This window comes from Hoplias malabaricus, chromosome 5, assembly GCF_029633855.1.
Source record: "Hoplias malabaricus isolate fHopMal1 chromosome 5, fHopMal1.hap1, whole genome shotgun sequence".
Classification (NCBI taxonomy): Eukaryota; Metazoa; Chordata; class Actinopteri; order Characiformes; family Erythrinidae; genus Hoplias; species Hoplias malabaricus.
The window spans coordinates 40,605,073-40,632,339 of NC_089804.1; the positions used below are offsets into that span (position 1 = coordinate 40,605,073).

General features: G+C 42.3%; 1 protein-coding gene across 1 annotated transcript; it reads right to left on the reverse strand.

Moving 5' to 3' along the window:
* Window positions 1–489: 489 nt before the first annotated feature.
* On the reverse strand, window positions 490–10,090 carry LOC136696747 (adenosine receptor A1-like). The gene is made up of 2 exons (XM_066671402.1): window positions 9,655–10,090; window positions 490–3,087 (listed from the first exon to the last, which is right to left on the reverse strand). The coding sequence occupies exons 1-2, from the start codon at window positions 10,005–10,007 to the stop codon at window positions 2,427–2,429; spliced, it is 1,014 nt and encodes a 337-aa protein (XP_066527499.1). The 5' UTR covers window positions 10,008–10,090; the 3' UTR covers window positions 490–2,426.
* Window positions 10,091–27,267: the final 17,177 nt, after the last annotated feature.

Sequence of the window (27,267 nt, forward strand, 5' to 3'; positions counted from 1 at the left end):
GTGGAAGAACTTGACTGGCAGACAGTTCTGAGAGGTACCATGGGAACTGACATCAGCTGAGTATCCGGAATATCATCAAATGCCAAAGCTGAAGAACTACCTGACCACTGACATTTGTCTTTTAACTTTTTTTTTACTGAACTCTAAAGCCCTGTCCATATTTTACCCTACACCCTTAGACCTTCTTTGAAGTACAGACTTAGATTTATGTCACTGAACAGTGCAGAACAGAACATAGTTCATACCCTTTTTTTAAATGTGTAAGTTATTATCGCTATGATTAGATAAACATCAAGTGATTAAAGTAGATGGGGAATAGCCATAGGAAACTTAAAGTCTGGTGCACTTATAAGCAAGGTGCATTAAGTTCTCATAGGGGACACTAGTGAGCAGGCCTATAGGGGAAAGTGAAAGAAATGGGGCACAGCTTAGCCTTAGCTTAGCAGGCATAGACAACCCTTAAGAGAGCAGATATGAGTTATATATGAGAACTTAACTGCCCTACGAAGGGAAACTAGACCTAGAACCGAAGTGAGGAAAACAGTGTCGTGGGCCTGTATGCGTATAGGCTTTTTAGGAGGCATGTACACGGTCAAAATAGGGGTGGAGTTTGTATGGTTTGAAATATAGCAGGAGGCATTTAATATAAAGATACATGAACCATACAAGGGTGGTACTGTGGTGCAACAGGTAGTATCACTGTCTAGCCATGCATTGATTGAATGTATGTGAAGAGTTTGGTTCGTTCTCCCTGTGTCTGCATGGGTTTCCTCCGTATGTCCTACTTTCCTCCCACAGTCGAAAATCATGGGTTGGTAGGTGGATTTCAAAAACGTCCATAGTGAGTGTGCCCCCAGTGCCCTCACCATTATCAACGAGAACACAGCTGAACAGGTTTTTCTGAAGTCTTGATAATGATGCACAGCTCAATACCAAAAAGGGGGCTAATAAATTGTATTGTAGCTCTACAAACTGCATCCATGATGCCGTGCCACTACACTGACCTTTGCACAGTACTGTGGACCTGGTAAAATAGACAGTGAGTTAGTGAATGTATATCAGTCATTATGAATAGCACAAAAAATGATTGACAAAAGAGCACTTAAAGACAAGCAGATACTCCTCTGTACATTCATGTATTTCAACATATCAGTTTTACTACTTAATGTGATTGTATCACACTGTTTCACAAGCTCCATTTCTTCTGTCCTTGTTCTGGAAGAAAATAATATTTGATTAAATCATTCCTATTTAGGAACAAATGTACATGATTTTTCTAGTTAAAAAGGTAAGTATCACAGTTTGTGTTGGATGTAGAAACATCATCATTGTTTTTAGTTACAATCTATCAAACTAGTTTTATTCAGGTTTCAGTCTTGTCCATTGTGGCACACTTCTCTTGGATCACTCGCTCAAAGATATGTAGATATCAGAGGCTCAATGGATGGTCTATAGTTTAGCACATTATGCTCTTAACTGAGAGATAATCGAGCAAGACGTGGTGCACATCCAATGCATCATACAATGTAGCTGTTAGGCTCATGAATGTACAGACATGAACACATGAACATATGATACCCAAGGTTTTACTAATGCATCTTCCAGTGGTTACTTTAGTCACAGCTGTCATATAAACGAGATGAGTCTCGCGATAAATCCATAATCATTAGATAAGATTTTAAAAATCGTTTGTAAATCACGACTGAAGTCTGATTTCAAGCAGCAAAGGAACGGCTCAAGCAGATCAAAGTTCTGTTTAAGGCATAAGGAATCATCTTGACTGCATTTTTTATCAGTTAATGATAATAGAGAGTGATAAATCGCAGTTGGTCACATCCTCCACAGAGATGGATTTGTCAGTTTAAAAACATTACTACAATTCACCTTGTGTTTCCCATGTCCTTCTACAAGAAGATCTTAGTCCAGAGTCATTAAAAAAAGGGTATGACTCGTAATACTGCAGTGGCATAGATTCAGAGGAACTATAGGATAAAATTCAGAACGGTTGGCTTGCTGATATTTGCTCAATCCAACTCTGACACACTGCCTTATAAAAGCCTGTCACAAAAGAAGGCTCGAGAGTCTCATCAAAACGGGCGCTTTCAACAACTGAAAGTGCCATTTGGACTGCGTGGCGCGCCAGTGTTCATATACTTAATGGGCCCTCTCAGATGGTGTGCTACATTTATTGCACCATTGACCACAGTGAATATTTCAGGACGAATGCCTTCACTGATGTTTGGTCTCAACGTTAGCCTGTAAACTGAATATGATTTTATGGCGTGGGGTCAAGTCATCTTAGGGTCACTGGCCTAGATGCCTACAGCAACTGACACCCTGACTTCATTCACACGTAGAAGTCCACAAAAATCACATAAGCAGGCTTCTTATTAGACGGCGGTGTACCCCAAGGCTCCAGCATGGGGTCAAATATCAGTGATGCGTCTCATTCTCTTCTCTTGGCTCTCCCTTCGTTGGTTAGCTCGACTGCCATGACGGGACATATCCCTGCAGCAGAAATACTGCTTCCAGATCTTGAGGAAAGCATTTCGAAACTTTTTAATACGAAAGGCATACACAATGGGGTTGACGGCTGAATTGCCGTGACTAAGCAAAATGGCAATGTAGATGAGGATCTTTTTCTCAATCTTTGGGCTGAAGAGAGTGATGCAGTTCAGGATGTGAAGTGGCAGCCAACTTACAGCGAACAAAAACAGCACAAGAGCCAGAGATTTGGCCAGTTTCAACTCTTTGCCATAATACCGCCTGGGGTCATTCTGGCTGGCTGATACTTTCTTATTCAGCTGTTTGTGGATCATATAGAAGATCTCCACGTATATCAGCAGCATGAGCACAAGAGGGGGCAGCACCCAACCGAAAAAGTTGAAGTAGACCATATACTCCATGCTGATGACCGTCTCAAACTGGCAGGTGATAAACAAGTTGGCATTCAGAGAGTCGTTGGTCCCTTTCAGCTTCTCCAGGTTGTTCCAGCCCAACATGGGGGTCAGGCCCACAACGATGGCCACTGTCCAGCACACCATCACCGCCGTTCCAGCTCGCTTCGGTGTGACCACTCGCTTATAGCTGTAGAACAGGACAGAAAGGAGACTTATTAAGCCACTTCAGTTCCAAGAATGGTGAAGGGTTTTGAAATTTGCATTTGTTTATCAGCACTACAGGACACTTGCATAAACCTACAGTTTATTACACTTGAGACCAACCTACGTCACTCTCACCACAGGAAATGTTCAGCACCGGTCAGGCGTTGGGTGGTGCCTGTGTAGTGCATGCAGAATGAATTCAGTGAAAATCATCAGCTTTATTTACACATGGGCTCTCTCAGACATTACCCAGACGTCATACTAGGGTTCCAGCATGATAAGGTCCAGGTAATGTCTGGTACAGATGATTCAGATATTTGCATTGACACACAGCTCCTCTGGGTAATGTCTGATTACCCAGACAAGGGGTGTTACATAAATATTATCTACCACCTGCAAAAAAAACATGAAAACACTACAACACACCAATAACAATTTTTAATTTGTAAAAAATAAATCACAACATATGACCCAAAAAAATTATTATTATTATTATACTTATATAGCGCCTTTCTAGACACCCAAGGACGCTTTACAATCTACACTGCTCAGAACGCTCAATTCACACACACACAGGCGAGAAGCGGCAGCCAAACGCGCACAGCGTACTCTCAACCAGAAACGACCGTCCACCTGGAGGACTGCATCGGGCACTAGGGTTTAACCCAGGACAGAGCGCCAATCCATATCTGGGCTCACACATACAGACATTCATTCACACACCAGGACAGTTATTAGAGAAGCCAATTCACCTACCCTCCATGTTTTTGGACTGTGGGAGGAAACCGGAGACCCCGGAGGAAACCCACACAGACACTGGGAGAACATGGAAACTCCACCCAGATGGGACTTGAACCCAAGATCCCAGCGCTGGGAGGCGAACGTGCTAACCACCAATCCACCGTGCCGCCCGAAAAATCTTCTATGTAAGATCTTAACATTCTGGCTTCAAGAAACATTTTCAATTAAATTATTTGAATTAATGGCATCAATGGCATTTTTTCAAATCAAGTAGAGCAATTAATTATGGAATCACTCAACACTGATGTGGAAAAAAGCAATCACTTTGTAATTTGCATTTCTAAAACAAATACCAGCCAAAATATAAAAGTGCAAATTGTCCTGGGTTTAAAAAGGAGTGCTTGTGCATCTTAATGAGATTTTGGATTTGGCTTACTGAAATACAACATGCCCCCAATCAACCCCCACCCAAAAAAATAAATTGTGTATTAAAATAAAGCAAAGAAGGACATCTTGAACAGAATATGGCAAAAGTTGGTTGTTCCTATTCAACTGTGTCTAAACTTTATGCAAGTACAATGGAACCTCTACTAACAAACTTTCCAAGATACGAACTGGGCATTTGAATATTTTTTGCCTCCACCAATGAACCACGACTCTAGAAACGAACCCGAGCCTCCACCGAGCCGGCGGCTGGAAATGTCCACTGACCCCAATACGCGAGTCTCCCAGCGCCCAGACTTGAGTGAGCTTTTAAGATTAGCACATTGTAGCTTTAGCAATTTAGCATTAGTGTAACCGTGTAGTGTAATTTAGCAGACACCGAAATTCGTGCTAAGTTAAACCGTATCTACGCTTCGACTCCCCACATTCACCCTCCTACTCTCCGTTATTCCCCCCACCCCCCGTCATACAGCCAGTGCCTGTGTTACTCCTCCAGCCAGTCGTCACGTCTTCAAGGTAGCGATGTGTAACCGCTTACAACTTTATTTCTTTTTTATTACTGTTTCCACTGTATTTCTCTTTTATTTTTAGTAACGCTACATGTATTTTTTTTTTTACTAATTTGAGAGTGTTGTAAACATATATCACTGCAAAACGGGTGATTTTCGGGGTGGGGGCTGGAACGCATTAATTGTTTTCCATTATTTTAATTTCCATTAAATTCCATTATTTCATAACGCCTGTCAGGGCTGGTGTAAAGGAATGTACCAACATGTTTCTTTTGAAAAATGCATCTGTAGTCCGTTTCACTTAGGAATGTGTTGACAGTTGAGGTTTCGTTAAATAAGCCTTTGCCAAAGTTTATGTGGATTTTTAATCAGCCGTCATGAAAGGATCGTGCCTTATGGATAGCTTTATGAACAATGACTGATAACAGGTAAATAGGGATATAGTGATTTTTTGATACCCAATGCTTTACAGAGATTAGAGGAAAAAAAGTGAGAAAGCAGAAGAAAACAAAGAGTAAAGTGTTACTAAACAAATTTAAGGTTTATATATTTAATTAAAAAAAAACTCTTGTCCAAACTTTTAGTAACTTTTCTGGATCCTATTACATTAACCATGGAGAGCACTTCAATTAATCCAGCGCAGTGACACACTATAGGCTACCTACACTCCATGCAGTAAAGCATTATGCCTAAATCCAATTTCAGTCCCTCTCTGTATAGACTCTGGGATTCATTTTCAGACAAAAGAGCCAAGAGCACTGGAGCATGCTACTCGCCCAGCCTTTAAATTGCCACTAGTGAAACAAGCACATTCACGTCGATGAAACTACATTCTCGTCAATAAAACCTGCTACGGGCACGATAAGCAAAATGCACCTCAAAATGTCAAGTTCATATTTCAAGAATACGCAATATTACCCATATCTCCAAACGTAATAAACACGAACATGATCTTCATCAGATTCAGAGTCCTTTAAAAGAGGACATATTATGAAAACTGGAGCCTCACTGGTTGAGGTAATGTGGACATTAATGGAGCTCCTACCAGGTAACAAACTGAAATAAGGCCACCCAGTTTGTTTATTTGTGGTTTGCTTTATTCAATAAGCATGGGATAAAACAAGTCTCCCGCTTCCTGGTCTGAGTCTTGAAAGTGTAAGGACAAAGTTAAACAGAGCAAGACAAGCAACAAGCGCAGAGAAATAGGCGTAGTGATTAAATATGGTAAAATTAGAACAGAGAAGAAGAAAGAGAACAGAGCGAAAACTGCTAAAAGCCAGAGCTGCATCTGCTCACTTGCTATGTGCTCGGGGCGGGGTAAACAACGGCTTATTCTCATTTAAAGGAACAGGCTTCAAAACGGGTTGATCTGAACAGAGCTGTTTGGACAGAGGGAGAAGAAGCAGTTACAAAACGTAGAAACGTAGAATATGTCTCCTTTAAAAGGGAGATGGGACACAAAATCTTAGACGTGTTTTAACGTGAAACGTTTCATTGTGGGGAGCCTCAGTCTTTTTATTCGCTGTCCTCAACAACAAGTGAACCATCATCAGTGAAACCAGACATCACATCCCTATTAGCCCCACTGTGAACAAATCTCAAACTGAAAGATCCTCAAGAACAGAGAATTTCACCTCAAGCCACGCTGAGTGTCTTTGTGGATTAACCTTTTAACATTGAGTTTACGTTAAAGACCCCCTCCAGTGAAATACAAGGTTTGGGTTATTTTTGTTTGTTTGCTTTGTTTTGTTTTTTTACATTATTTACACATCATTTTGACAACGCATCATGGCAAAATAAACATTTCTGCTTTGGAACTGCAGTATTCCAAATAAACAAAACAAGAATTCAAAGAGCCAGGATTTTTTACATCATAAAACTAAGGAACCAATCCTGTCAACGTATGAGGTGGGCTTTTGAGCAAAAGGCAAGTGGATAGAGGTGGGGACTAATGGTAGATTCTGTGTGGACTCAGTGAAGACCAAGGCGTAGAGTTACATTTAAAACATTTTTTAAAGCAAAATATCATTTTGAAGAACAGAGATGAGTTTTTGAGATGTACCTTGTGACCTGAGGGGACAATAATTGTTAATTAGGTGAGTAAAGCGTAAAGCAGGCGGGTCAAGTGTTTTACGAGAAAGTATTCTACAAATGCATTTCAAAACTAAGGTGTGCCATGTGCTTACGTATCCAGAAATATTCCTTGGAAATCTCTTTCATTTTCTTGAGAAACTTCAACCAATTAGGATGGGTTCACACACTAACAAAGGGTTACTTTATGAACTGCTTTCGAGAGCTGTATTCACACAGATAACACAGTTAACTCTGTTAACACCAGAAGTGCTGCTGCATGTCGGGATGCCGTATCAAATTAAGGATACGATGAACATGTGACTTCATCCAAACTTTGGAGTGTTACCCAATGCTACTCTGACATTACCATTACTCTGTATTTAGCCCAGGGTCATCATTTATGTCATCATCACCTTGCTGCTGGCAGTTACTGCACTTAGTATCAGTGTGTGAACACAGTTGGGGGCGATCTGGTTTCTGAACAGTTAAAACTACTAAACTACTAAAAGGCATCCGTAGGAACCCCCTTTAAATTCTAAGCAGTTCTGCTACTTCAGGGTACACTCTTTCTGGACTCAAAATCAACACAATAGCAACAAATAAAATGGTTTGCCCTGCAGCAGCTGTACACAAGCCTAAGATGACTGTGCTCAATGCCAAGTGTCAGCTATAGGGGTAAAATTCCCTCCAGCTCTGGACTGAGTGATAGTGTGTACTGTGTTCTCAGGGGTCCTCGAGTCTCCAGCATCAGTTAAATGCAACAAAATCCTCACAGAAATGTTCCAGCGCATACCCCTCAGTTAAGAAAAGTTGTGAGAGATGTCCAGATACTTCTGGCCACAGTTTTTTTTTTTGTTTTAAACATGGCACTACACTGTGTTTATTCTGTTTTATTCTGTTAATTATTTAATTAATTACACTAATTAAGTAATACATGAAGTATTAAGTTCCTTGACATTATTTTATTATTTTGAGGCTTTAGTTTCACATGGTTTATTAATAATAATAATAATAATAAGAAGAAGAAGAAGAAGAAGAATGAGTTTTAAGTCTGGTTTTAAAAACATCTACAAATGAACAAGCTCGCAGTTCATCGGGAACTTTGGACAATAATTCCAATGGCACTGAGCTTAAAAGGTGGGACCTCAAGCGAACGTAGGCTTCAGGAACGAAGGGTACACACTGGAGAATACACACATCTGTCTGTATCACTACCTACAAGAGTCCTTGTTTTTACACATGAATATTAAGAGCACCCTTGAGTTTTAAGATAACAATCTCCAAAAGTAAGATAAAGTCCTTTTGACCTTGAAGGGTGGCTTCAGAGAACTGTGGAGTCATGAGTCTCAGCACATTTCAGTTGTTTCTGTTTCATTTCTATCAAGAGAATTATAAACACTGGCTTATTTCTTCATATAGTCACTGTTCATTCATTCATTCATTATACACTGACTGATCATAACATTAAAACGGTCTCTTTGTCCGCTAGTTTGTCAGCTCCACTGACCATAGAGGTGCACTATGTAGTTCCTAAATGACAGCCGGTAGCTCATCTGTTGTTCTGCATACTTTTTTTCAGTGATGAATGGGATGTGGATCATAACAGTGCTGCACTGACACTGACATTGAGTTTGGCTGTGTGTGCTGTGCTGTACGTGGATCAGACACAGCAGTGCTGCTGGAGTTTTTAACCACAAATATCCAAGCCCTGGGGGCAGCGTCCAGTTACCACTGATGAAGGACTGGAAGGAGACCGACACAAACTGAGCAACAATGGATGAACCGTCCCTCATTTGCATCTACAAGGTGGAACAATGAGGTCGGTGCATCTAATAGAGGGGACAGTGAATTGACACAGTGTATAAGAACTCCAGCACCACTGCTGTGTCTGATCCACTAACACACCAACAGGGTCACTGAGAATTGTCCAGACCACTAATCATACCTGTTCTGTGGTGGTCCAAATAATAGAAGAACAGGGTTAAAATGGGCTAACAAATTATGCAGAACAACAGATGGACAACAGCCTGTAATTGTAGCACTACACAGTGAACCTTTGTGGTCAGTTGAGCTGAGAAAATGGACGATGAGTGACGGTGAGTTTGTCTCTCTGTGCTGCCTTAAAAGCTTCAACACTTCTGGAAAACGATGTTGGAACATTGCTGTGAGGATTTGCTTGCATTCTGCCACTAAATAAATAAATAAACAAATAAAATACTTTAGAAATCAAAGAGGTTAGGCGCTGATGTTAGAGGATAACATCTGGATTACAAACACCACTCCAGCTCATCCCAGAGAGCTCCCTTCAGAGGATCCACTGCTCCAAGGCCCAGTGATGGAGGGCTTTATACCCTTCTAGCTGACACTTGACATTCAGCATGGTGACCACAGATCAGTAAGGAGCTGCTCAAGAGCGTCCCATTTAATTGTATGCTTTAAAGTACACTCACAGTGTGCACTGTGAGTGAATCCTAAGCTGGACTCAGCCATCATAAGCACTGTCTGCAAACTTTTGGACATATAAAATATCCAATGTTTACACAGTTCAGTTATACTGGAAATGAGATATCTCTATTGCAAACACTTTCTAGGGTCAGAAACACTCCCCAGACTGGACAGAGTGGACAAAGGGCACACAGAGACAAGAGTGCAGTCAACGGACACTTAGAGGACACTGCAGTATTCATCCACTGGAAGAGGTCAGTAATAAAAGCCAGTAAACTACTACCTGCTGTAACCTACTGCAAACCCACCAGGACCAAGAGGCTCGTGCCGGACATTACCTCATTGGGATCTTGACCCTCAGGTAGCGGTCAATGGCGATGGCGAGGAGCGCGAGGATGGAGCTCTGCGTGAGCACGAGCACGGTGCAAGCCACCAGCAGACAGCTGTAGAAGTGCGTGGAGAGGCCGATGCTGATGGTGATGGCCAGCGGGATGACCAGCGCGCCCACCGCGATGTCCGCGAGCGCGAGGCTCACTATAAAGTAGAAGGTGGTGTCCCGGAGCGAGCGGTTCATCCTCACTGCCCACACTACCATCACGTTGCCCAGCACCGAGGACACAGCGATGGCCACCTCCATCGCCACGTACAGGTTATGTATCATTCCAGAATGTGCAACAGGGGCGATATCCATGTCCACAAAGCAGCCGGACCTACAGCTGGCCACAGCTACAAGTCAGCGACCAACTCTCTCCCCGAGAGCCAAACCGCCAATGTGCTTCTCCAACGCTGGAGCAACGCGGTGGTCAATACTTTCCCCGCCCACGTTTTTTTCCCCCAATAATCCACGCCCACCTCTCCTACGATTGGTTACTTCATAACACCCACAAGCAGCGAGCGCCTATCGCACCACCGCCAACCGCTTGGCCAACAATCAACCAATCAGCGAGTTATTACCAACCAATCACTGCATGGGAGGGCGGGGCTTGTCGAAATTCTTGTTAAGTGAAGTTGTTATTAGTTTAAGTTAATGGAGGGTCTGTGGAAGTCCATTCACAATATTAAACACACACACACACACACATATACATATATATATATATATATAAAGTGGTATAAAATGAGAGGTAGCTGCAGGTAATGTCACTGCCACCCAGCTCCAGGGTCCTAGGGTCCGTCCTCGCCACAGTCACTGTCTGTGAGCAGTTTGGTGTGTTCTCACTATGTGGGTTTCCTCCAGGTGGGCTGGTTTCCTCCCACAGTCAAAACCACATTGGTATGTGCATTAGCTGTGCCAAAGTGTGTGTGTGTGATGATCTGTGATAGTTCTGATTCTAGGCTCCAGACCCACCACAACCCTGAACAGGGGGAAACGGCTAAAAATGATGAATGACATAAAAATATATGTCTATAAATGAATGTTCTCCACTCCTATCTCTTACTTTGCTGATCAAAATGTGTTCACACATCTGAACCCCCTCCTTGTAGGTCTGCTGTGTGGAGAACTTCAATAAAGTGTACACTTTGAGGAGTCTGTGGCCCTGCTCCTTATAGGGCAAAAGACTTCGGGTACTTGGTTAAGACGTATGCGTTAGAAACAAACATGTGGGAGCTACAGTGACTCAATTAAGAATACACCTCTTTGACATGTTCTATTCATACACACATCTTGGACTATGGGAGAGAGCAGAGCACCCGGGGAAAAGGCACGCACCCATAGGGTGAACACACCGAGCTCCTCACAACCAGTGACCCAAGGCAGGGAGTGAACCCAGGTCACCAGGACCCTGGACATACACCAGTGGCCAGTTTGCAGCTGTGTGACAGCAAAACAAACCTGTTGTACCACTGTATGACCAATGTACACATGCTGTACGTTTCCTTGGGTAGAGGACACTGACGTATTCTTCTCAGGAAAAGGCTTTGGAGGCAGTTTTGGTGGAAGCCGATTCTCTAATCTCTTCAAGACTCTGAGAATTTTAAAAAGTTATTTTTGGTTTAGAGTAGGAGGATAAGTAGAGAATCTTTAAATGCAAGCTGTAGGCTTCCGGGAAGCAGACAATCCTTATTTCCAGATTAAATCAAATTTCTAAATCAAACTATTTTGGTCATACCCCAGAGTTTAATACAGGGCCAGGGAGGCCTTCACTGTCTGTAAATTCCTATCCAGTTCATGGTCACAGTGGGATCTACAATCACTGGGGAAACATGGGGAGAGCCCACCAAGCTCCGCCCAGACAGTCACTCGAGGCGGAGCTTGAATCCAGAACCCCAGGACCTTGCTGCTGTGTGACAGCAACCGACCTGTTGCACGGCCATGGCACGCAGAGGCAGATTAATTACGCCTCAGGCCAAAGTGTCCAATAGGAAAAGAGATGAGGGACATTCCTACAGGGAAGTCCTCAGCTCTGCTTTAGGTTTCTAGCTCACTCATAAAGCCTGCTTTGTGGAACAACTCCCTGGACATGGTGCTGCAGTCAGAAAACAGTACAAATAAACATTAAATATAACAGATGCTGTAAGGGAGAAGAGAGACTGTCATATCATTTTTTGTATGTAAATAAAACTATGAAATAAGACCAGGAACAAGATTCAAACACTGAGCTAGATAATAAATACTAATGAAAACATCATTTCACACAACACCAAGCAAAACAACAAGACAAGGAAAGATAATTATTTTGAATTATTTTGAAGCAGTAATCGTACGGTAGAAATAATATCTAGTGTTTCTTTAAGTCTAAAGCTGGGCTTTTCCTATTGAATGTCCACTGAAAATGATTAATGCTCTTTAGGGCGAAGGTGAGTTTGACATTGGAGAAAAACATTTATGATTATGAATCAAAGTCCAACACTACTACAGTATTCATACTAAAGGATTGAATGTACTGCTGACGGGCGGCACAGTGGCGCAGCAGGTAGGTGTCGCAGTCACACAGCTCCTGGACCTGGAGGTTGTGGGTTTGAGTCCCGCTCCAGGTGACTGTCTGTGGGGAGTGTGGTGTGTTCTCCCTGTGTCTGCGTGGGTTTCCTCCGGGTGGGCCATTTGTGGACAGTCAGATCTTCAAAAAAATATACACACGCACGAAAACTGAAAGAGTAGAACACAATGAACACACTTCTGCAAAGATAAAAAGTCTGTGCCAAACTAATATTTATTTATATTGGGCTTTATACATGGATCAGTCACAAGATTAAAACAAGATTCTTTTGCTGCAATTAGTGTCACAGTTACTCAGCTCCAGGGACCTCTGGGTGACTGTCTGTGAGGAGTGTGGTGTGTTCTCCCTGTGTCTGCGTGGGTTTCCTCCGGGTGACTGTCTGTGAGGAGTGCGGTGTGTTCTCCCTGTGTCTGCGTGGGTTTCCTCCGGGTGACTGTCTGTGAGGAGTGTGGTGTGTTCTCCCTGTGTCTGCGTGGGTTTCCTCCGGGTGACTGTCTGTGAGGAGTGTGGTGTGTTCTCCCTGTGTCTGCGTGGGTTTCCTCCAGGTGACTGTCTGTGAGGTGTGTGGTGTGTTCTCCCTGTGTCCGCGTGGGTTTCCTCCGGGTGACTGTCTGTGAGGAGTGCGGTGTGTTCTCCCTGTGTCTGCGTGGGTTTCCTCCGGGTGACTGTCTGTGAGGAGTGTGGTGTGTTCTCCCTGTGTCTGCGTGGGTTTCCTCTGGGTGACTGTCTGTGAGGAGTGTGGTGTGTTCTCTCTGTGTCTGCATGGGTTTCCTCCGGGTGCTTTGGTTTCCTCCCACAGTCCAAAAACACATGTTGGTAGGTTGGTTGGTGACTCAAAAGTGACCGTAGGTGTGAGTGTGTGAGTGAATGTGTGTGTGTGTATCTGTGTTGCCCTGTGAAGGACTGGTGCCCCCTCCAGGGTGTATTCCCGCCTTGCGCCCAATGATTCCAGGTAGGCTCTGGACTCACTGCAACCCTGAACTCGATAAGCGCTTACAGATAATGAATGGATGGATGGCAGTGCACTACTCAGTAAAAGAGTTCTGTTCTTTCGCTTCTCAGACCTCACTTGCCTTCAGTGTCACACTTTCAAAATAAAAGTTTAAACTTTGCAGTGTTTTCTCAAGTGTTTCTCCAGAGTTCATGTCATTGCTGTCCAACGACAACAAAAGTATCTCCAAAAATAGTAACTTTACAGGAAAAAAAGAAACCCTTAACTTTCAGTGGAAGTCAGTGTAATAATATTTTGTTCCATGTAAATTTGGAGCATTTCTATTGGTCCCAAGTTCTACACAATGTGAAGGACAGCTGCTGTGTTCAAATGAAGCAGTAAATTAAAAATTGACAACAGTGGAGATACATGTTTTTCATAGGATAGCAACGACATGTGAAAGGGACTTTAGCAGGATAACCACAAAAATGGTCAAAAATGGTCAAGAAACGAGGAGAGGCTGTGATTTGCTGTGAGCAGGAGCACTGACACATCCTTTCTCAAACACTGAGAGTGTGACTTTGCCAGAGAAAATGCTGTTTCGTCAACCATTCTTCAAGAGAATCGACTTTCCTATTGAGAAACTTTTTTCAGTCTTTATTCAGTCACATCGCCCGACAGGATGTCAGTTTTTCCCAAAGGCTTTGTCCCAGTCTCATCCTACACAGGATATTACTGGTTTAAAGAGGATTCAGCCCCTTTCTCTAATGAATCATTAATATACTGACACCTAGTAGCTTGGATGTGTCATAGACTCTGTACTAAAATTAAACATGTCTCTATTGGGAATAAACCATTCACATTGATTTCAAAATCAAATATTCAGAATTTAATGTCATTTGCACTGCACAGAAATCATGAATCACCATCGTAGATATTATTTATAATATTAACAGTGATAAACGTGAGTTATGACTTATTTATTAGTGTAGACTCATCGCGAAGGAATGAATCAATGCTGTTAGTACTTGATTTAGATCAAGTTGTTGGTCAGAAGCATGGCTAAAGCTGGTTTAAATGTGGTGCAGTCTGAGCATGACTCAGCTTTCAGCCAGGGAAATGGACAGTGACCCAGGAGAGCTGTGAGGTGGTTGAGTAAATATAGCCCCCAGAGAGAGCCACACTGGTGACAGTCAGAGGTGCTACCCAATACCTACCCAACAACATTTCAAATCACTAACTACCCAACAACATTTCAAATCACTGAGAGATTCCTAATTAAAATCATTCATTCATTCATTCATTCATTCATTCGTTCATTATCTGTAAGCGCTTATCCAGTTCCCGGAGGAAAGAGTGTGAGAACACACCACACTCCTCACAGACAGTCACCCGGAGGAAACCCACGCAGACACAGAGAGAACACACCACACTCCTCACAGACAGTCACCCGGAGGAAACCCACGCAGACACAGGGAGAACACACCACACTCCTCACAGACAGTCACCCGGAGGAAACCCACGCAGACACAGAGAGAACACACCACACTCCTCACAGACAGTCACCCGGAGGAAACCCACGCAGACACAGAGAGAACACACCACACTCCTCACAGACAGTCATCCGCAGGAAACCCACACAGACACAGAGAGAACACACCACATTCCTTACAGACAGTCACCCAGAGGAAACCCACGCAGGCACAGGGAGAACACACCACACACCTCACAGACAGTCACCCAGAGGAAACCCACACAGACACAAGGAGAACACACCACACTCCTCACAGACAGTCACTCAGAGGAAACCCACGCAGACACAGGGATAATTAAAATCATTGATTTATTTTTTAAACATTTACATTCATGGCTTTTTTTTAGCTGGAGATTCATGTGTTGACTACAATGTGTCTGTTCAGGTGAGCTGTGGGTGTGATGTCACATCACATATGTGTTTGGTTGTTTCTGATTGGTGTTACTTATCTACAGGCTGTTACCAGGCTCCATGTTTTCAGGTTTGATTTCCCTACTTAAGAACATATGAATTCTACGGGCTATAACTCAACAGACCTACATTTCAAAACAAGACAAAGTGACCACACACTACTGCTGGGCTCACAAACCTCTGGATGTGTTTTAGAGGAATGTGTGCAATCCAGTGGTGAAAGCTTTCAACCTGCTGAGTGAAAGAGCTGAAATGTGATCCGACATGTGTCCAAGCTCGTTTGGGAAGGAAATAGGGCTGTTCTCCATGTGGAAGGTAAACACAAAGCGGAATAAGCGGAGAGGGAGAGATAATGGAGGGAAAGGCATTGAACTAAACCCAGGCCTGTGAATTCCTGTTGATGTAAATGTGCGCTGGGGAAAAGGGCACAAACATGCCAGTCATTTCTCACATTTCTCCCATTGACACCTCTTTCATTTCCTTTCAGTCTGTTTCCAGGGAACGAGGGATGGGAAGAAAGAAAATGACTCCAAGAACACTGGCAAATAAACAATAGCTGCTTGTGCACTCGAAAAAAAAACGATGTCTTAGCAACTACACACCTCGTATTCGGAAAAAGATGGGACATGCTGAATTCTATAAAAAGATACGTCTTTGATTTGATAACAGTCTTGTACCTTATTTAACGACAAATGTTCAAATGCAAATTATGAGTTTATTCAACTTTTATTTTTATATTTGTTTATTTATGCTTGTTTTCTTTCATTATTTCTTGCAAAACAAATCCCATAAATGTGTCAAGAATTATGAGAAAGGCTAGATATTTGGACTCAAGCTAAGATTTCTTCCCATCTGACATTTTCGGAGCCTGTACTGTGGTAGTGCTGAGGACTGGAGGATGGATCCATTGTCAAAGTGAAACTCCTAGCCGTTATTTTTTATCCCGCCCTAAGTATTTGGAAGCTGTCGCTCTGGCGCTGGCTTTAAGAAGCCTCAGTCACAGATGGCCAACCTGGCGCCCATCACAGTTACCATTGTGTCTGGGTCGTGTGGAGCCATGAGGAGCCGGTGCTCCTGCTGATAAGTTGAGATGAGTTGCTGAGGAGATGACAGTGTAATGGTGAGGATGAAACATCCTTAGGATGATCATAACGCTCACGCAGCGAGGAAGCATCCCTTCTTCCCTGAACATGGCACTTTTACAGGTATCAATGTACTAGTAACATACTTGTTAACATACTATTTCAATATTTGGAATAATTACATTTTAGTTTATGAAACTATACTCTAAGTATACATTAGGTGTAAGGGTAGCAAACTTTCAGTACTTCAAGTTTACATCTAAGATTTTTGTACTGAAATTATACTGAATGTAAACTAATACATAGCTGGACTAGTAAAGATGTTAACCAACACCGTGTGCAGTCACCTGGAGGAAACCCACGCAGACACAGGGAGAACACACCACACTCCTCACAGACAGTCACCTGGAGGAAACCCACGCAGGCACAGGGAGAACACACTACACTTCTCACAGACAGTCACCCGGAGGAAATCCTAACAGACAGTCACCCGGAGGAAATCCACACAGACACAGGGAGAACACACCACACTCCTCACAGACAGTCACCCAGAGGAAAAACACACACAGACACAGGGAGAACACACCACATTCCTCACAGACAGTCACCCGGAGGAAACACACACAGACACAGGGAGAACACACCACACTCCTCACAGACAGTCACCTGGAGGAAACCCCCACAGACACAGGGAGAACACACCACACTTCTCACAGACAGTCACCCGGAGGAAACACACACAGACACAGGGAGAACACACCACATTCCTCACAGACAGTCACCCGGAGGAAACCCACGCAGACACAGGGAGAACACACCACACTCCTCACAGACAGTCACCCGGAGGAAACACACACAGACACAGGGAGAACACACCACATTCCTCACAGACAGTCACCCGGAGGAAACCCACGCAGACACAGGGAGAACACATCACACTCCTCACAGACAGTCACCCGGAGGAAACCCACGCAGACACAGGGAGAACACATCACACTCCTCACAGACAGTCACCCGGAGCAGGAATCGAACCCACAACCTCCAGGCTCCTGGAGCTGTGTGACTGCGACACTAACCTGCTGCACCACAGTGCCACACTCTGATAAATTTTTACATTTTAAAATCTACAATTATAATATAAGAAGGTATAATTATGTTCCCACTTAGAGTTATTGACCAACACAGTGACAGTGTTATTGACAGTGTGGTTTGCCTACTTTGCTGCAAGTAAAATCTTCAACTTTAAGCTGACATTCAGACACAAGAGCATTAATGAGGTTAGGCGCAGATGTTGGAGGATTCGTTTTGGGTCAGGATCAACACTTCATCCCTAATGTATTACAAAATGCCAGAGGACAACGTTCCACTGCTTCACTGCTTTAATGCTGGGGGTGTCTTTATACCTCTCTAACCAAAACCTGACACTGGGAATGGTGACCTTAGGCTTATTAGTGGCTGATCAGTCAATGTGTGCTTGAGTGAACATCAGTCCATAGTCAGTGCACCTCATGTGGATGAAGTAATGCTACCATTAAAAGATACATAGTTATCAAACAGATCTGAAGGCCCACATGTTTTGCCTCCATTTTCCAGTGATAAAAGACCATTAAACAGATTAATCATCTCGTTTGCGGGTGTATATTCCCTGCCGAGTGTGGCGTTTATGTGTGTGTGTGCGTCTGGACTTCATATGTTTGCAGAAATGGCCTCATTAGGTGCGCAAAAGACGAGAGCAAAAAGAAAAAGACTAATTCTGTTGTTCCTACGTGAGAGAGGAGACAAAGTGTGACCTCACATTGTTCTGACATCAGACAAAACGGCATGACTCATAAAAGAGGCAGAAAAGAGGAGGAGGGAGGGGAGGGCTCACAATTATCCCCTATATTTCACCATATAAATGTCAAAGGGCCTGTGGTTCGATCCCACCAGGGATGGGAAAGAAAAATTTAAAGCCTGAACCTGCGGCGACAGGACCAGACATTGTCTCTTTCTCTCTTGCTCTTTCTCCCAGTCCCCACCCCCACCTCCTGTCTGTCTCTCCCTGTCTCTAGTCTCCAAGGGCCAGCTTTCATAAAAGTGTGATTTATGCTAGCTTACTGTTTTCGTTGTAACATGTGGATGAGGCGGATTTGTTGAGATAAGGTTCTGTTAAAACAGTCAGAGCTGATAAAGAACTGGACCAAAACGCAGATAAATAAAAGGGAACGTCAACAGTATACATCACACATCTGTTTTCTATGTGTGAAAGGCAGCAAGAAAATGAGTCTTTTCACACAAGGAAGAGAGTTAACTCTCAGGAGCCATTCTCAGCCTGGTGCTATAAGAGTACACACAGTGTGAGGTTAAAGGGGCACTTTGGGCAAAATGATAAAAGCAACTACAGCTTAATTTACTTACATCATATCCACTCACCTCCTACAGACATACCCTAATAATCTCCAGAGGAAGATATTTGAAGGTTACTTGCCTCTAAGTAACCGATATTTCAATTGAATTTTAACCACTTTATCAGTGTCTAAAAGGGGATGCACTACCACGGACTCAGCCCCTGGGCTCAGAATAACTCCTGAAACTCAAAAACACGAATGGTGTGTGCTTCTACTGAGGGAAGACTCCAACCTGGACCAACAACTCTTAAGCAAGGGAGTGCCTCGCACTCTGCCCGATTCAACAACGCTGTACTCAGGAGTCATTAATGCAAGCATGTGTATTGTTTTAACTGATATACTACATAAAATAAATGAAATAAATAGATATGTAAGATTAATTCATTTCTTATATTAATTTAGATTGAGAGATTACACATTTATTAGACATCAGATACAAATGAACAGAAGCCAACAAACCCTCAACCATCACCACACACACCCTTTCAAGCTGAAATCAATGTTGGATATTTGCTCAGTACATTTTTAACCAGTTAAATGGAGAGTTACATGGTCAGTCTAACATCAGTACACCTTGAGGAGACATCTCAAAAAACATTTCCCCTGAAAATCATGAGCTAAAACTCCAGTGATGTACTGGTGGAGTCAAGGAGATCTTTTCCTCCTACTCATCTGAAAAGAAGCGGATTTCTTTCTCGAAAGGAAGTGTATAGTAGATCAGAGGGACTGAGTGAGTGTGTGGGTGAGTGTGGGAAGGTGAACAGGAGCTGGAGCTTGAACTGAAACGTGACGTCTGCCTTTCCCGTCAGTCTGAATCAGATACACTTTGCAAAGCATTCCTTGCAGCAATCTGACCACAGCCAGTGCCTAACCCTGAACCACATACCACATATCTACAAAACCTTCATATTTTGAATAGTTGTAAAACTGATTATGATAGTGTACTATATAGTCAAAGATTTCGGACACCTGTCTGTCCAAAACTGGAGAGCATCGGAAGGCCTTTTGTCCACATTTGCATTAAATGTTGAACGATTTATATCAGGAACCTGGGCTATTCCCCAAACAGAAGAGGATTAAATGAATAGCAATTCTTCATGTAGGCTAATGTAGCTAAGGCTAATGTTGCTAACCCTGGAAGTGAATAACCACCAAAAAATGTGCATTTATTTACATCAAGCCATGTTCATAAGCTTAGTAAACGTAGAAAGGCAGACAATATTTCTCCTTTTATGGCAGGCTGGAGTGCAGAAATGTGTTGTCACCTTGTGTGTAATGCTACTAAAATTTTGAATAAAATATGCGGAATCGTATGTACAGTATTTTAGTACTTTTCTTTTTAACCTATTTCTTTTTGTAGTTCACAGTAAATCATACTGCATCCAGCAACTCCTTAAACGTCTTAATTAACACCTGGATACAGCTTAAGCATGCTGAGAGTAGTTTGATTGGCATGCATTGACTTCCAGTGTTAACAACGGTAGCCTCGTAGCACTAGCTCTACAATAAAGAATCAAAATGGAAAATCAGATACATTAGATTTTTCAACAAATGAATCCTTTGAAGAGACGATAAAGGGCTTACAGCTTTTCTGTTTGTATCTGTCCAAATATTTGTGGAAACCTGCTTATCCAGTTTTCTTCTGAAATCAAGGGTATCCATAAGGACCTTGTTAGCATTTGCCATAGTAATAACTTCTGCATGTGTACATTTTTATGAGATTATTTATGAGTTTCCTCTGTTGTTAGCATCAGTGTTATAGCAGAAAATATTATTCCTCATTTCTCCACACCTGCACATCTGTGTCCATAAGTATGTTGTGGATGTATACAGGCTATAACAAGCTATACCCCTGTAGCTAGCGTGTAGCTGTGCACACATTTGCAGAGGGAGATTACAGGAGATTAACGGTGGTTTTGATAAGGTGGTTTGAAATAAACCCAGTGAGGTGAGAAAACAATCCCCGATGTCTGGAAGCTGATACAATCACACACAGCAGACACCAGCGGAAAGTTAAGTGTGTATGAATGTAACATGGATATAGCGCTTTTAGCATTAGAGGAACGTGGAAAATATAGATTCGTGCAAATCGCTTGAACACCCCTTTGTAAAATTACATGTGGCGTGGATTTTCTAAGTCAGAATATGTTGTAGATCCTCTGCAGGGAACAAATATGATTTTATGATATACACATACAGCATAGAAAAACAAAACAAAACAGAATGCTCTGAAGCCTAAGCTAACAGTGTCCAACTGGTAAGAGGGGGAATTTAGTCCCGCAGAATTGGACTAATGAGCAATCAAACTGCATATTCTAGAGTGATTGTGCACCATCCTATACCTCAGGCTTGAGTTAGACTGGCATTCAGCATTATTATCTGTCCTGAGCAAACCTCCCCAGATAGCAGACACATTTGGGCCGAATCTGTCTGTTACTGCATTGGCAAGTGTTGTGTAGGTCAGATTTGGGCCAAATGTCATGTGCTGGGCCTGTCTTGGATTATGGTTGTCGTATGGACCAGACGTGGGTCAGACGTCAACAGCCAGCCCATATAATGTGGACTTGTGGCTGAGTTGAAGCAGCCAGACTCATCCTGAGTCAATGCCATCATTCCAGATAGCAAAGCCCAAATGTGGCACAGCTGTAATTCTCTTGTGATCAAATGTGGGCCATAAAAAGATTGCAGATGTGCCACATTTGGGCAAAATATTATTTTCTATCAGGGTCTCATGATTGCAATAATATCCTTGCCACAGTGTTCCAGTATGTAGTGTAAAGCTTTCCGAGAGGCTGTTATTTAAGTAAAGGGTGAAAAATTACCAAACGTATACCTCCAATAATGTGGATATACCTATATTAAAATGTGCACAAGTTAAAACATTGATTTTTACCAGAGGCACCAAAAGTTTTTTGCCTGTTCATGGTTCCCAAAGTGTACAGGTAGAGACAGGTGTCCATGTTTATTCAGTAAATTTGCATAAAAAGCATGGCTCTGTCAGCAGATACAAGTCAAGAGTTGTCACAATGAGCCTTAGATGATTTCTCTAAGAAAACTTGAAGTCTTAATCCCTTAAAAACTAGACTGGTTTATAACATTCAGCCAAAACATTAAACTTACCTTCTACTTACACTCACTTGGTGGTGGATTATTCTGTAGTGGCACTGATGTGGTGGTGGTGTTTTGGTGTGTGCTGTGCAGAATCAGATTTAATAGATTTAATAGTGTTGGCTGATTTGCATATATGATTGGTATTATTTATGGAATTTAATTAAGCTTTATGTATGCCCTGGTTTGTAGCATTCACATACATTGTGTACATGTTTAGCAGACTGAAGATTCTCCACTAGGTGGCACAATTAAGCACTCATAGTTTTTTCTTTTTTTTTAATAAGAGCAGTGTTTTGTTTCTGTAACACTCTGTGGGCTACATAAAGTTTCATTTAAACAAATATATTGTAGTTACTGGTAAAAGAGAAGCACTTAGGAAAGACATGTTTTCCAGGTTTGAAAATATCGATCAATCCTACCAGTCAAATCTGTTCTCCAGCTCCAGAGCTTAACTTGGAAGAATGTCACATACCACTCTCCAGTGTCCACCAAACTCTGTGATCCTTTGCTCTGCTGGCACCAGTTCCTCAATCAGAGAGGATTTGAAACGAGATGACCCCACTCTGAGACACTGACCCCTGTCCTGGCCAGCATATAGTAGCCAAAGGCACTAGCTGAGAGACTCTCAGAACTGAAACACCACTGGACTGGATACTAGCTGCCATGTGTCACTGTGTTGGAAAGGTATAAAACTAGATACGGAATTCAGCAGGACTCTGAGTGTCTCTTAGTAATAGCATATTTGGCAGTGAAGCGAAGGGCAAAATGTGACATTATGTGATATTAAATGAGCCAGACATTTTGAGCCTCACACAAATCAGAGAGAGACTATTAATCTGTAATGAGTTACTCTCGAAGTCATGCATTATTTTTGCATCAACATTTTGTTGGAGAAAAATAGAAAACACCATTCTAATTTCTGTTAGTGTCACAGGATTCACATTCACAGAATATAAACAGCAATTAGCACTGCAGAATGACTGTGATAAATTAGATTAACCGTCATTCTTAAAGGGTGTCTATCATTAACAAAATTAATTACTGGTTTTAGGAGACATTTAGAATCACTGGCCCACAACATCAGTGTCCAAAGGTTGGGGGTTTTATATTTAGACCATTTAAAGATTTTGCCCTTGAAGGTAGTATATTATTAATTAATTCATTCATTGTTTGTAAGAGCTTCTCCAGTTCAGGGTCGTGGTGGGTCTGGAGCCTACCCCGGAATCACTGGGAGCAAGGTGGGAATACAGCCTGGAGGGGGCACACACTCACACATTCACTCACACCTATGGACACTTTGAGTCACCAATCCACCTACCAACGTGTGTTTTTGGACCATGGGAGGAAACCGGAGCACCCAGAGGAAACCCACTCAGACACAGGGAGAACACACCACACTCCTCACAGACAGTCACCCGGAGGAAACCCATGCAGACACAGAGAGAACACACCACACTCCTCACAGACAGTCACCCGGAGGATACCCACGCAGACACAGAGAAAACACACCACACTCCTCACAGACAGTCACCTGGAGGAAACCCACGCAGACACAGGGAGAACACACCACACTCCTCACAGACAGTCACCCAGAGGTCCCTGGAGATGAGTAACTGTGACACTAATTGCAGCAAAAGAACTGTCAGTTATTGTGACTAACCTATGTCATTAAAAAAATTGGTTTTAATCTTGTGACTGATCCATGTATAAAGCCCAATATAAATAAATATTAGTTTGGCACAGACTTTTTATCTTTGCAGAAGTGTGTTCATTGTGTTCTACTCTTTCAGTTTTTGTGCGTGTGTATATTTTTTTGAAGATCTGACTGTCCACAAATGGCCCACAGTCTAAATCCACTTGAGCAGAAAGCTGTGTAAAACAGCTGACCCTTCTCACCCTCTAGACAATTACCTCACTTCTTCCCATCAAGCTCGATGATCATCTGGTGATCAGTCTGAAGGCCTTGACATTACGACTCATAGCCGGTTCCTTTCAAGCTCAGGCTGGTTTCCAGAGTTTGGGGAGCACTGGGCAAGGTCAGGTTCTTGCTGAATGTATTATCCTGTAAGGTCCTATGCCACAGGAATGCTAACAGACGCCCCAACCTTCAAATCATATTACATATTGATTTGGCATTTGCTTGTTTGTCGCTGATGTACAGTGAAACCCATTTGTTTTGGTATGTCTGACTATGGGGTATGGGGGATATTAGATCATTTATTGCCAGTCTAAGTACACAGAACCTCTTTTTAAAAACAAACAACATTAGTCAGAGAGGATGCTGGCAAAACTGGAGAAAGAAACCCTTGCCAAAAATGGCATGGAATGTGGAAAAAATGGTCTGCTTCCATCACAAGCGGTTGATTTTATTTGTTGAAATTCAGGTCCATTCTTAGATATTAGTCATTTTAGGAATAAAGTGAGTGAACTAATGAAGGAAAGTGATCGTTCTTCAGAACCGTATTCAGGTCACAGGGCTACACTTGGGCCAATGGCCAACGTGATACAAGCCTTTTTTTATCAATGTTGTGATTCCACCACCTTAAATGATTCTCATCAATCACTGGACTGCTTTAATTATGAAGCTGTCTGGCATGAGGAGATACTAATCTGAAGGTTATAGAGTTTGGGCTTTTGTAGGACTCCCATGCTCAATAGAAAAGATGAAGAAGCTATGAAATCTGTAAAATGTGACACTGATTTGAAATTCTGGAATTCAGATCCGAAGCAGTTGAGACTGGATGTGAAACGCTAATAGAAACACATCAGTGTAATTTGGATAAAAGTGGGCGTGTTTCACTCTCGGCTGCTGAACTTCCTGAAAGGACTCAGAGTTATGTTTTCTTATGAGAAACACAGTGGACGGCTGATTCATCATTTGTTGTATATAGAGTGTGAAAGAACATTCAAACAGACCAAGCATCACTAAGCCTCAGCCTTCACAGTGGACACTGTCCAGTCTGTCTTGCGTCATATATAACACTCAGAATCGGCAGCAGATGGGGCAGAATAAACGTTGCTTTTTAACCCATTATCTCATGCATGACTACTGTAGGACTTATCTAATGGTCATTGCTTCAGTGTTATGGCAGTTGTTTTGCTGAAACTTAGGCCAGTCGCCACAGAGTCCAGTATGACCTTATTTGTACTGCTCATGCTTCAGAAAGACATGGAGGTAGTAGTCGAACGAATCAGCCCGTTTATTTATAGAACGAGTCAGAGACCCTGAATAAATAAGTGTTTTCTTATTCATATGTATATGGGATTCATTATTATATAATACAAGATTAAATTCAAAAGAAAGTCATTTTTTTAAAAAAATCCCAGTGTGATTAAAGGATATACAGAAAATGGGACTCATAAAAACCATGCAAGGACTGCCAGAGCACACCAATGGTCCACATTAAATAAACAACACTTTGAAAGACAAAACTAAGCTCCCCTTTCATGTCAGCTCTGGAATTTCCATAGGTGTTTCTGTTCATCCTTCCCATGTTACAAGAAAAATAAACACTGTGGGTCTTAAAGAACGTGAAGCAGTGAAGAAGACATCACCGAGAAAAGGAAGCAGACAAAAATGGCAGAATTTGTAATTTAAACAAAGAAGCTGCTGGTGTTCTCAGAACAATAGACCAGACACACAAGAGCCCAGAACTTAACTTAACTTTAATGTGTTTGGGGTTATTTGGATGGTGAGGAATGCAACCAACTTGGTAACACTGCTCTTTGTATAAAAATGTTTATTTTAATACTAAAAAAATATTAAAATTGATCATCGAGCTTGATGGGAAGAAGTGAGGTAATTGTCTAGAGGGTGAGAAGGGTCAGCTGTTTTACACAGCTTTCTGCTCAAGTGGATTTAGACTGTGGGCCATTTGTGGACAGTCAGATCTTCAAAAAAATATACACACGCACAAAAACTGAAAGAGTAGAACACAATGAACACACTTCTGGAAAGATAAAAAGTCTGTGCCAAACTAATATTTATTTATATTGGGCTTTATACATGGATCAGTCACAAGATTAAAACCAATTTTTTTAATGACATAGGTTAGTCACAATAACTGACAGTTCTTTTGCTGCAATTAGTGTCACAGTTACTCATCTCCAGGGACCTCCGGGTGAAGAGTCTGTGAAGAGTGTGGTGTGTTCTCTCTGTGTCTGCATGGGTTTCCTCCAGGTGAAGAGTCTGTGAAGAGTGCGGTGTGTTCTCCCTGTGTCTGCGTGGGTTTCCTCCGGGTGACTGTCTGTGAGGAGTGTGGTGTGTTCTCCCTGTGTCTGTGTGGGTTTCCTCCGGGTGACTGTCTGTGAGGAGTGTGGTGTGTTCTCTCTGTGTCTGCGTAGGTTTCCTCCAGGTGTCTGTCTGTGAGGAGTGTGGTGTGTTCTCTGGACTGGTGCCCCCTCCAGGGTGTATTCCCGCGTTGCGCCCAATGATTCCAGGTAGGCTCTGGACCCACTGCGACCCTGAACTGGATAAGGGTTACAGATAATGAATGTATGAATGAAAATATTAAAATTTAAATAAAAGCCAGTTTCACAAAGACAGAGGAGGGTGTAAAAATAAAAAAAAAGCTAAGTGCTGATGTAGTAAAAATGAAGCTAGAAGGGTATAAAGCCCCAGCACTGGGCAGTGGAGCAGTGAAACTTAATTTTATGAAGCAGCGGAAAATTATCCAATACCTTTGGGATGACTTGGAATGGCATGTGTGATCCAAGCTTCACTAATCCTCTTGTGGCTGGATCTAGAAGGAAGTGAAGGAGGCTGTGTCCAAAATATTCACATCATCAAACCCACTGCCTCAGTGGGTCAGAACTGATTGGATGGAGCTTGACGTTGCAGCAGAATAATACAAAAACCAAAAATGGACCGTTTTTGGCAAGCCTAGGCAATCACCTGACATACGTTATTCATTCACTGGAAAAAAAAAAGAGTGTGGGTGGACAGGAAATCTCAACTGCTGAAGTCTAAGGTTTTTAGATATCAGACAGCCATCAGACAGCCATGTAAGAAATAAGGCATACGGTGTCACTTTTAGGTGCGGTTGTCTAATTTTTGCAGTTATTTTTGGTCAATTAAATCAGGAATGTGAATAATAAGATTTACCATTTCTATATAGTTTTTTAATGACTATGTTAACATATAGATAGACAACAATCTCCATTTCTTATTGGGTTAAACTTGCATTAAGAATCTTGTCTTTATATCTAATAAAACCAAAAGAAAAGTAAAATTTACTGCTCTTGTTTCCAATTAATGCCTGGGCCCTGTAACAGCAGATTAACTCCATTAACCACCCATGGACTATTCTGAACGCCCTTATGGTCTTAATTATTAACTGATAGAGCAGATGTGTCAGTGTTACGCCCTGTTAAGTGGCACTGTCTGGACACCCTGATTTACACAGTGTATTTGTCTTTTTGAGCACAGCGGCAGATAATGGCCCACTGAGAGATAAGATGGCAGCGGAAGCATGTTGTCAATTTTCTCACAATGGACAGTGCATTAATGGAGGATTTATCAGAGTAATGGCAAATATCTTTTGGGTTATTGAGACC